This window comes from Drosophila santomea, chromosome X, assembly GCF_016746245.2.
Source record: "Drosophila santomea strain STO CAGO 1482 chromosome X, Prin_Dsan_1.1, whole genome shotgun sequence".
NCBI classification, from domain to species: Eukaryota; Metazoa; Arthropoda; class Insecta; order Diptera; family Drosophilidae; genus Drosophila; species Drosophila santomea.
This window is the reverse complement of record NC_053021.2, coordinates 16,705,431-16,715,275: the sequence shown is the minus strand read 5'-3', so window position 1 is coordinate 16,715,275 and position 9,845 is coordinate 16,705,431. Positions and strand designations below refer to the sequence as shown.

Here is a 9,845-nt window from a genome sequence, read left to right as displayed (position 1 = left end):
TATTTAATTGTTAATTTAAATTATGTAATTTTATTCGACGAGAAATCGCTAGTAATATAGAAAGCAAACAAATATGCTTAATTTAAGCAAAACTCAAATTCTTTTTATTGTACATGTGGGGGGGCAATAGCAGCTAGAAACCAAATGGCAATGATTAGATCAGAACCTGTGCGCGATAGTGCTTCTGCAGCTTATTGGCCTTGCAACCGAGCTTCATCTGCCACTTGGACTGGACGCGCTTCATCAGATGGATGTCGCGTGCCTTGCGAGCGGCGGACAACTGCTGGGTTTGCGTCCAGCCCAAAGCCCGGTACTCGCTGAGCACGCGGTGCAGCTTGCGATCGGACTTATGGATGACCACGGCGCGCTCCGGGCGGAGGCGCTGCTTGTAGTAGCGGAGCAGGGAGCGATGGCCAATGACTGCGCCCGAGGGCAGCACCAGCTGATACTCATCGCCATCGAGCAGATCCGGCACCACCTCTTCGTCAATGTCCATGCCTTCATTCTGTGGCGGTCAAAGGATTTTCCAAGATTCAGTCAAGATAACATACATAGGTTCCTGGGGGCTCCATGATATACTCACATTATCCGGATAACTGCTGCTGTAGTCGTAGTACTCGGCATACTCGGCCAGGGCCACGCCCTCGTGCAGCATCTGGCAGTGGCCCTTGTCGACCATGTGCTTGCGCACGGCGTCCAGGGAGTAGAAGGTCTTGCCGCGATCGTTGCAGAACAGGCAGATGAAGTAGTTGGCCACCTTCTCGCCCAAGTAGTACAGAAGGCCCTCGATGTCCGTGCAGAATTCGGTGTCCGGGATGAAGAACGAGTGCGCCACAGACATGTGCTTTAGGTTCTCCACCAAGTCCTCGCTTGCATGTGTACAGAACAGGCAGTCGCGCTCTGTTAGCGGATTCTCGGGTATCTTGTCCCACTCATCGGAGTCCACCTGTAAAATAAAGTCTCGTTACAGAAAGCTGTATACATTGTAAAGGCGATAAACTACAAGACAGATTAACCCTTCCATAAGCAAGGTAAAGTCTTTGCGAGCTGTATACACATAGCGCTCCTACCTCCTCCTCTTCAATGTCCTCGAAGTCATCGTCGTCCTCGTCGACAAACTCCTCGTCGTCATCGTCCGCCTTGGCCACACGCTCCGCAAAGGCCAGTCGACCCTTGCCAGCGGCTGCGGCGGCCAGGGCGGGATGGGGCCGCTGCTCTACGACGCTGCGCGTGCAAACGGATGCGGCGGTGCTGGCGCTGCCGCCACTGGCTGTCATCTGCTCGCGCTCGAAGCGGGCCAGCAGCTCCTTGTGCTTGCGACTGTTCAGGTGATTGTCGTGCGCCTTCTGGCTGGCGAATTGGCGCCTGCAGGCGTGGCAGTAGACACTCAGGTTCTGCTCCTCCAGAGCTGCATCCGTGGCGCTGCGGGCGCTAAGCACGCGCTGCTGGAACTCCTCGGCGGTAACAGGCGGCAGCTGGGCCACCCTGCGCTTCAGGTTGTAGCGATGCCAGTCGGTCTTGTAGTGATCCCGCTGCACATCCGCGCTGGCGAAGCGGGCATCGCAGTTCAGGCAGGTGAAGTGCGACATTGTGGCGCTGATTGGTTACTGGATGCGCTTGACTCGATGCGGCTGGCACTTTCTTTGGCACTCTGCAATTGCGTATTTCACAATGGAGACTAAGGCTGCTCAATCTGATAATGATGATTAACAAACAAAACCACGTTCTCGACAGTGTGACCAGCCGACTTCAACAACGGGACCATGCACAATATACCGAACGCAGCTTTTAATATTTGTATGTTCATATATATGCGTGTAAACCAAACGCTGCAGCGAATTTCAATAATTAATTAAACACAAATTTTGAAAAACAGTCCCATTTTGGTATTGTTTCTAGCTTCTATGTTTGCTGTGTTTTTATTCTATTCAAGCTCGCGTTTGGCCAGTACGGTCACACTGGCTGTGCTGTTATGTGTTGTTGCCGCCGATTTCCGCATTTTCAAAGGATTCGGATTCCGGAAAGCAAACGATGCAGTAAGTGAATAAGTAATGTGCGAAGCAACTAATTAAGCAATCATGCGATGACTTGGATGCTCCCCTCGCCTAGACGATCCCGTGCCAGCAGCACCAGCAGTGGCCGCCAGCCGGCGCCTCCGCCAATTGGACTGCCCCAGCCGCAGGCGCAGCCACTGGAGGCGCCAAAGATCATCGTCATCCATCCGGGATCGCAGCATTTGAGGATCGGTAGGGCAGCCGACCTGAATCCACTAACGCTGCTGCATGCGGTCGCCTATAGGCGGCGTCAGCTGGCCGGCGATAGGCCGCATCATGATCCGCTCCTGCCGCCGCTGGACAACGTCAACTCCGCCCTGATGGGCGAGTTCGAGGAGCAGCGCCTGGCGGTGTCGCGCATTCTGCAGCATTGCGTCGTCGATGACAAGAACCGTCTGCGGGTGGCCACTCCGCCGCAGCAGCTGGCCCACTTCAATCGGAGCAGTCAGGCGGAGAAGGTGCCGCCGCCAGGTGGCCAAATAGCGGACGAACCCTGGCTGGATCGCGAGGCACCCGTGCTGTTCGACGACCGGATCCTGCGACTCAGCGCCGTGGATGCACGCGACTACGACATCCATTTCCCCATGCAAAGGGGCGAGCTGAATGTGCACAAGGAGAAGGGCGGTTCGCTACAAGTGAGTGTTGCTCCACAGGCCGCTCGTAATCTAAACTGAAGAATCCTTTTTTCAGGCCAGCCTGCAGCACTTGGAACGAATCTGGTCGTACGCCCTGAAGGAGCGTCTGAAGATCCCGCTGCGTGAACTGGGCACCCACTGCGCCGTCTTGGTGGTCAACGATGTCTATGTGCGGCGGTATTTGCGCGAGTTTATGACTCTGCTGCTGCAGCGTTTGGGTTTTCGACGCTGCTTCCTCGTCCAGGACAGCGTTGCCTCCACCTATGGCGCTGGCATTGGGTACGGCTGTGTGGTGGACATTGGCGCTCAAAAGACGTCCATTGCCTGCATCGAGGATGGCATTTCCCAGCTGGATGCCAGGGTGCGACTGCCCTATGGCGGTGGCGATCTGAATCAGGTGCTACTCCTGCTGCTGCGCAAATGCGGCTTTCCCTATCGCGAGTGCAATGTGCAGGAGAGCTATGTGGATGCCCATTTGCTGGACGAGCTAAAGGAGAGGTTCTGCCATCTGAATGCCAGCGTTTGTGGCGCCCAGGAGAAGCACTTCAACCTGCGCAAACAGAACGGCCAGTGGCTGCGCTACACCATACAGGTGGGCGATGAAGCCCTTATGGCACCACTGGCCCTCTTCCACACGGAGCTGCTGAGTATCACTGGACGGACGAAAGCAGTTAGTACGCAGCAGGCGGCGCAGGACCAATACGACTGCGAGGACTGCTTCGATGCAGAGTATCTGAAGGAGACGGGTCGGAAGAATGGGGTGAGGGGTGGAGACAGTTTGGCCCTGACCACCAGCGGATCCCAGCCGCGACCCCAGCTGCCCGTGACCGCCGACGATGAGGAGCTCGTTGTGGTGGATCAGGACGAGACCAACAGTAACTGTCAGTCACAGCCGGGATCACAGACAGCTGGTGGGCAGCTAAACTCGAACGGCTGCTATCACAACGGCCAGGGTCAGGTATTGCCTTTGGACCAGGCCGTGATCCAAGCCATTAGCCGACTGTCCAACTACGAGACCAAGCGCAAGATGTTTGGCTCCATTCTGCTCGTGGGCAGCAGTGCCAAGCTGCCGGGCCTGGCTGCCTGGCTGGAGCACCGGATTAGCCAGCAGGTGCAGTCCACCGGCACCGAGGTGAACGTCCTCACCAAGGGCATGGACGCCGGCATGGTGGCGTGGAAAGGTGCGGCCATTATGTCGGTGCTGGAAAGTGCCCGCGAGCTGTGGATATCTCAGCATGACTGGCAGCGTCATGGACTGCGGGTACTCCGCGAGAGATCTCCATTCCTCTGGTGAGATGGTGGTGCCCCACTGCATTTCGAATAAGTTTGAGGATTCTTCTGTTCTATAGGGTTTTTAATTGTTAACAGAGTACAAGTAGTATCGTAACCATAGGCTAAAATGCCGACCAAAACATTACCCTGAAGGAAACACACTTTAGATGGGTTCCATAAAAAATGATAAAATTATTTATTATAAGGCACGTAAAAAACACGCAGAATGCAAACAGGAATCCGAGCCTGTTTTAGCTTCTGCTTCATTGTATTTAGAATTATATTACTATGTATCAGTGGCAGATTAGGTAAACAAATTTAGAGTCCAGCGATAAGCGCAGTATATACGCAAATTTAACGATTGCCAAAAAAAAAAAAAAAATGAAAAGAAAAGAAAAAGAAAGTAACACAAACAACAAAGAATAAAGCTATTCTTATTGCTTTGATCACGACTTCCTTATCAACAACAAATGAACAACAACAAACAAATGCCCAAAGATCAGGCCAGGTACTTGGGTGCACTGGAGCCCATGTAGTGATATAAATCGCCCAGGGTGGACTTCACCAACTTCGCCTTGATCGTCGGCCGTTGAAGCCGCTTGTACGCCTCGAACCGGTGGCATCCTCCGAAGCTAAAGTAGTAGTCGCCTCCCTCGCTGCCCGTGATCCACAGCAGGTCGATGGGGGGCACCTCCTCCTCGCTGGCTTCGTACTGCGGTGAAAGAGAAAATTGATAACCGGTGGGGTAACCAGTGGAGCAGGTGTGTGTACCTTGTGGGGCACATGTATTCAGTGGTATGTACATTACTTTAGCTTTTAAATTTAACTTTTAACTATCCTTCAAAAGTATTTCTTAGGACTGGCAAATGGTAAATAACAATCTATAACTGTTAACTGTTTATTTAATATAAAACTGGGGTCCATTTTTGAATGTTTTACTTGGTTAGAAAGTTTGATTTTGGATAAATGGATAATTTGGATAAATTCGAAAAGCTGCTTCTATGAGCTATTTTAATTAACTGCACTAAATAAATAAATAATATTAGGACACAATAAAAATAATAAAATTAAAATAATGAAGGTTCAGAAAAATTTTAGACTACTATCTTACATGTAGAGTACTTTACATTTTAAGTCTAACTAAGATCTTGTAATCTTCATTTATCTGAACAGCGAACGGAGCGTATTTTGTACCCCGCCCTTATCTAGGTACACAGGTACGTAGGTACGTTGTAGTCGTACCCCAAGCCACCCTTCTTCGGACCAAAGTACGTCCACCAACCCACCTTAATGGTTTCCATCAGGGATTGCACCTTCTGCTCGTCCAGAACGGAGGGAATGGGTCGCTGGATGACGCTCATGGGCACCAGGTGGGTCTCATCAATGCCGGCGGAGTGTACTGTGGTGTCCATGGTGCTGCAGCTGGATGTGAATCTGTATCTGCTGAATGCCTGTCGATTGGTTAAAGATCTTGGCCAGTTGTGAAATTTCACCAAAAACAACCGCGTTATCAATGTGCGTGTAGGTGGCAACGCTGTGCTGCACACACACACATAGCCACAGTTGTGGCACAGAAACCTTACTGTTTTTGGATGATTTCGCTACGATTTCTCTGCAGGATTGGACCCAATACGGTGCGTCTGCTCGTCTCTCGCAAGAAATGGCTAATGAACTCCATGGCGGCCAATTGCGCGATTTTTGAGACCGCACGGCGTTGAAACTTGTTTGCTGCTCATGTGTGGGTTCGTTTACCGCTATATGTTGTTTTGCTGCAGCTACTTGTTGTTTGTTTTATGCATAATCATACCCCCCACCACCCACAAACGCACACACACACATGCGACCAGTATTGCCAGTGCGATAAAAGCGAATGAAAACAAAATTCAAAATAAGAAAAATACAATATATGTATGTATATACATACATATGTACATATGCTAATGATAGGCCGGCGGGGGAAGGGGTATTTGGTACACCCCGAAAGACAGAGGCAAAAATGCAGAACTCTCGACTGGGGGGCAATCGCTTGCTGATTAGCGTCAGCACAGAAATTAAAATGTGTAATCTACGTTGACAACTCTTGCTGCTTGTTTATGCCCCATTCCCCATAGCCCTCTATCAGAAACCAAGATAAATGCTATGTGCTATTGGGCGGCAAAAGTACTTGTGTGTCTGATAACGACAGGAATAAGGTGCCATTTCCATTTTATAAGCAAGTTTTGCATATATTTGAATAAAAAAACTGTCCCAAAATCGACAGCTTTTTAAACACAACAGCTGGCCCGCGGTCAGTTGGCAACTCTGTGCACTTGACCAGATGGGCAGCACTGTTCCTGCAAAGTCAAATTCAAAATTTCAACAGCCTGCTGCGCGGGCTTTTTAAAAATGACGTGAGTAAATGAGATTTTAAAAAGGACCAAGAGCATAGTGTTATTTTCGTTTATATGCAATCCTTTTAATACTGTATCATTAGCTGGATATCGTAAATATACAAAAGTTTGAATATTACACTTAAAATTTTAATATTAAGCCTGCATATTTTTGGCAAATGAAAAAACTAGGCCAATGGCACTGCATATTTCATTTTGGCAAACAGTAGCGACTGGAACATGCTAAATTATTCGTGAATGTGCGTCAGTAATCGGCATCCTCTGTTCTTCCAGCGCCTTGTCAGCCGCACAATCTTCAATTAACCGATACGAGATGTTCGACAACGGGCAACAAGCAACCGATTCCGGGTAATTTTTAGACACTTTCCCGGCGGAGTTGCTTACAAAAAGGTAAGCGATGACGGAAGCCCATTGACAGTAACATTTGGCCCTCAGCCACAGCCACAGCCACAAAGGCGGCTTCTTTGCAGCATTTTTATTTTTTACCCTAAGTGTTATTGATATTGTTTTAATTTTTTTGATTCGATTGGATGCGAGCATGAAATTCAATTTGGTGCAAACACTGGTCTTCACTTTGTGCCTCATCAGCGTGCAAATTTATGGCATTCAAGGTGCTTAAGTGAAATGGAAAATCATATAAAAACTGAAAACTAAAGTTTAAATAAGTAAAAAAGCGAATACTTGGTGTTTCTCAATTAAAAATATTCCTAAACGGTTTCTTTTGGATATTTAACCAATTGGTTTTACGCGACCCACTTGGAAAATGAATATTTAACTATACCGCTTACATTTAACCACATTTTAAAATACCAAGAAGTTGATAATACAAATGAAACTATTTTAGAAATAACGAACATATTAATTCAAAGCCCCATAAATAAAAAAGCACATTCAGTTCACTACTACAATACTTAAGAGTTTAAATATCATGAACATACTCCAAATAAAACAGCAATACATAAGTTTACACTAGTGAATACTGGCAATAAATCAGAGTTTGCTATAACACCAACAGATGCCAGTGGCAAGCGGATCGTGAGCAAGTACGAGCGCATCATGCAGATGTATCCGCAGCTCTCCTCCGGCGCAGGCGAGTCCTCGCAGTGGCGGGCAGCCGAGAAGGACAACCAGCGGCATCCTTGCAGACGCGACTGCGCCGACAAGCAGCCGATGACCTGCTACTACTACATGGTGGTCCACTACGACGACACGATGGCCGAGACCTGCAAGCGGTACCTCCAGGTGAGTTGAGGATCCCAAAGATCGCTAGTTCCATGGTCAAAAGAGGTATCTAGGAGTACGCAGTGGAAAATTGAGTTGTTTTGAATGAATCAAGGAATACTGTTACATAATTGCTGTTACCTGTATAGGAAATCATCACTTTTATGATTGTTAATATGAGGAATACACCCTATTTTTGTACACAACTAAAACCAAAGTATATGACTGTAGTTTCCATCCAAAAGGTATACAAAGGTAGTAACTGTTTGTATATTGTATGGCGTACTTTAGTTTTTTGCAGGATGTAGACAATGTTATTTAGATTTCATAACTCGATTTAAGCTGTCGAAATAAGCCAACCCTGCTATCTTAAGAATTGTTTGTTGACAATGTTGAAAGGCCTGTGGATTCATTGGGTTATGATAAAAGCCACGAGCCTTTGCTTTGTCTACATAAAGCTTCTTTCCTCCTGGTAAATAATATCTTCCTCTTGGCAGTCCAAATTCCGCTTCAAGCTGAGTGGCAAGGAGTTCATCGACGGGATTGCGCTGGCGGGGCAGCTGGCGGCGAACGACGACTGCAAGTACGCCGATGGCCTGGAGAGCGAGGTGATGGTGGTCAATGGCCAGCTGCCCGGCATGAACATCGAGGTGTGCTACGGCGACACTGTGGTGGCGGACGTGATCAACAGCATGCACGAGACGACGACGATCCACTGGCATGGTATGCACCAGCGACTGACGCCCTTCATGGACGGCGTGCCCCACGTGACCCAGTATCCAATTGAGGCGGGTCAGGCCTTCCGCTACCGCTTCGAGGTGGATCACGGCGGCACCAACTGGTGGCACAGCCACACGGAGCATCAGCGGGCCTTCGGACTCGCTGGGCCACTGGTGGTGCGTATGCCGCCCAAGCTGAATCCCCATGCGCATCTCTACGACTTCGATATGTCGGAGCACGTGATCATGATCCAGGACTGGGTGCACAACTTCGTGGAGAGCGTGGCCGAGAACATCCTGATCAACGGGCGGGGCAGGAACCTGAAGAAGGGCGTCAAGGCCGCCAAGCCCACGCTCTACGCCCACTTTCCGGTGGTCAGAGGAGGACGCTATCGCTTCCGAGTGATTTTCAATGGTAAGTTAAGTTAGGGCGCTTTTGGCAATGGGTTTGAGTTCATTGTTCATCCATTTGTAGGCGTTTCGAACTGCCCGATCAGCTTCAGCATCGACAAGCACGACCTGGTGGTGATCGCCAGCGATGGCAACGACATCGAGCCGGTGGAGGTGCAGCGGATCATGTTCCATGGCGCGGAGCGCTTCGACTTCGTGCTGCACGCCAACCAGGAGGTGGGCAACTACTGGATCCGGGTGAAGGGCTACAGCTTTTGTGCGAAGAACCAGCTGCATCAGGAGGCGGTGCTGCACTACAGGGATGCGGATACCCGGGCGCTGGACACGCACACCCTGAGCTATGCCTACGATGCGCCGGGCAAGACGCTCAACGAACTGGGCGACGAGACGAGCGGTGCGCGTGGTGGCAATAGCATATCATTGGCCAGTCTCAATGCACAGCGACCGGAACCGGAAGTGCCGCCATCGGTGACCTTCTACACCAGCATGAACGCGTTCGAGGTGCGACAGGGCGAGGGCTTCCGCTTCCAGATGGACGACATCAGCTTCAGCATGCCCAGGATGTCGCTGTTGCAGACTCGCAACCTGGGCGTTGGCCAGTTCTTCTGCAATCGCTCGCAACAGGCGGATCTTGGATTCAATTGCCGCCAGCGGCACTGCCAGTGCTCCAACGTCATCCAGGTGCCGGCCAACCAGCAGGTGGAGTTCGTCATCTCCAGCCTGTCGCAGACGCCGCATCCCATCCATCTGCACGGTTACACATTCCGTGTGGTCGGGATGGGGATGCTCGGGGAGCAGAAGATTGGCCAGATCGAGCAGATCGACAAGAAGACGCCGCTGCCGCGACGCGCAAAGGGTGCGCCTTTAAAGGACTCCGTCCAGGTGCCCGCCTTTGGCTACACGATTCTCCGGTTCTACTCGAACAGTCCCGGCTACTGGATGTTCCACTGTCACATATCGCCGCACTCGGAGAACGGAATGGCCGCGGTGGTGCGAGTGGGCGAGGATGTCGAGATGAAGATGTGCCCGGTGAGCAACTGCGGACTGTGCAGTTCGGTGGCCTAGTGGGTGTGCTATGTCCCGAAGTTACGTCACATATCCCTTTATGAGCAATAAAAGCGTTATCTTTAAGCTGGCATTATT

General features: G+C 50.2%; 4 protein-coding genes across 6 annotated transcripts; 2 read left to right on the top strand and 2 right to left on the bottom strand.

Moving 5' to 3' along the window:
• Window positions 1-77: 77 nt before the first annotated feature.
• On the bottom strand, window positions 78-1,771 carry LOC120455025 (zinc finger protein 622). Its single transcript, XM_039640856.1, has 3 exons — window positions 1,071-1,771; window positions 584-946; window positions 78-505 (listed from the first exon to the last, which is right to left on the bottom strand). Exons 1-3 carry the CDS (start codon window positions 1,587-1,589, stop codon window positions 155-157), a joined length of 1,233 nt encoding a protein of 410 aa, XP_039496790.1. The 5' UTR covers window positions 1,590-1,771; the 3' UTR covers window positions 78-154.
• Window positions 1,772-1,880: 109 nt separating this feature from the next.
• Window positions 1,881-4,407, top strand: LOC120455023 (actin-related protein 8). Its single transcript, XM_039640853.1, has 3 exons — window positions 1,881-2,036; window positions 2,110-2,689; window positions 2,745-4,407. Exons 1-3 carry the CDS (start codon window positions 2,032-2,034, stop codon window positions 3,981-3,983), a joined length of 1,824 nt encoding a protein of 607 aa, XP_039496787.1. The 5' UTR covers window positions 1,881-2,031; the 3' UTR covers window positions 3,984-4,407.
• On the bottom strand, window positions 4,130-5,982 carry LOC120455032 (putative sulfiredoxin). 3 transcript variants are annotated; one of them, XM_039640865.2, is made up of 4 exons: window positions 5,886-5,982; window positions 5,545-5,736; window positions 5,248-5,431; window positions 4,130-4,673 (listed from the first exon to the last, which is right to left on the bottom strand). In XM_039640865.2, the coding sequence occupies exons 2-4, from the start codon at window positions 5,637-5,639 to the stop codon at window positions 4,461-4,463; spliced, it is 492 nt and encodes a 163-aa protein (XP_039496799.1). In that variant the 5' UTR covers window positions 5,640-5,736; window positions 5,886-5,982; the 3' UTR covers window positions 4,130-4,460. The 3 variants fall into 3 exon arrangements, with proteins under 3 accessions (XP_039496799.1, XP_039496798.1, XP_039496800.1); XM_039640864.2 differs by lacking the exon at window positions 5,886-5,982 and having other exon boundaries at window positions 5,545-5,804; XM_039640866.2 differs by lacking the exon at window positions 5,886-5,982 and having other exon boundaries at window positions 5,248-5,412; window positions 5,545-5,801.
• Window positions 5,983-6,812: 830 nt separating this feature from the next.
• On the top strand, window positions 6,813-9,838 carry LOC120455022 (laccase). The gene is made up of 4 exons (XM_039640852.1): window positions 6,813-6,962; window positions 7,367-7,593; window positions 8,070-8,706; window positions 8,767-9,838. The coding sequence occupies exons 1-4, from the start codon at window positions 6,890-6,892 to the stop codon at window positions 9,765-9,767; spliced, it is 1,938 nt and encodes a 645-aa protein (XP_039496786.1). The 5' UTR covers window positions 6,813-6,889; the 3' UTR covers window positions 9,768-9,838.
• The last annotated feature ends 7 nt before the right edge of the window (window positions 9,839-9,845 follow it).

Excerpts from the sequence above, each read along its gene's own strand:
- LOC120455022 (XM_039640852.1), top strand. The coding sequence starts at position 6,890 with ATGAAATTCAATTTGGTGCAAACACTGGTCTTCACTTTGTGCCTCATC. Across the intron at positions 7,594-8,069 it reads CCTGCAAGCGGTACCTCCAG|TCCAAATTCCGCTTCAAGCT; the intron begins GTGAGTTGAGGA and ends TCCTCTTGGCAG. Across the intron at positions 8,707-8,766 it reads CTTCCGAGTGATTTTCAATG|GCGTTTCGAACTGCCCGATC; the intron begins GTAAGTTAAGTT and ends ATCCATTTGTAG.
- LOC120455032 (XM_039640865.2), bottom strand. The coding sequence starts at position 5,639 with ATGGAGTTCATTAGCCATTTCTTGCGAGAGACGAGCAGACGCACCGTA. Across the intron at positions 5,432-5,544 it reads AGCGAAATCATCCAAAAACA|ATCTTTAACCAATCGACAGG; the intron begins GTAAGGTTTCTG and ends CAACTGGCCAAG. Across the intron at positions 4,674-5,247 it reads CCCTGATGGAAACCATTAAG|TACGAAGCCAGCGAGGAGGA; the intron begins GTGGGTTGGTGG and ends CTTTCACCGCAG.
- LOC120455023 (XM_039640853.1), top strand. Across the intron at positions 2,690-2,744 it reads AGAAGGGCGGTTCGCTACAA|GCCAGCCTGCAGCACTTGGA; the intron begins GTGAGTGTTGCT and ends TCCTTTTTTCAG.
- LOC120455025 (XM_039640856.1), bottom strand. The coding sequence starts at position 1,589 with ATGTCGCACTTCACCTGCCTGAACTGCGATGCCCGCTTCGCCAGCGCG. Across the intron at positions 947-1,070 it reads AGGACATTGAAGAGGAGGAG|GTGGACTCCGATGAGTGGGA; the intron begins GTAGGAGCGCTA and ends TTTATTTTACAG. Across the intron at positions 506-583 it reads GCAGCAGTTATCCGGATAAT|AATGAAGGCATGGACATTGA; the intron begins GTGAGTATATCA and ends TGACCGCCACAG.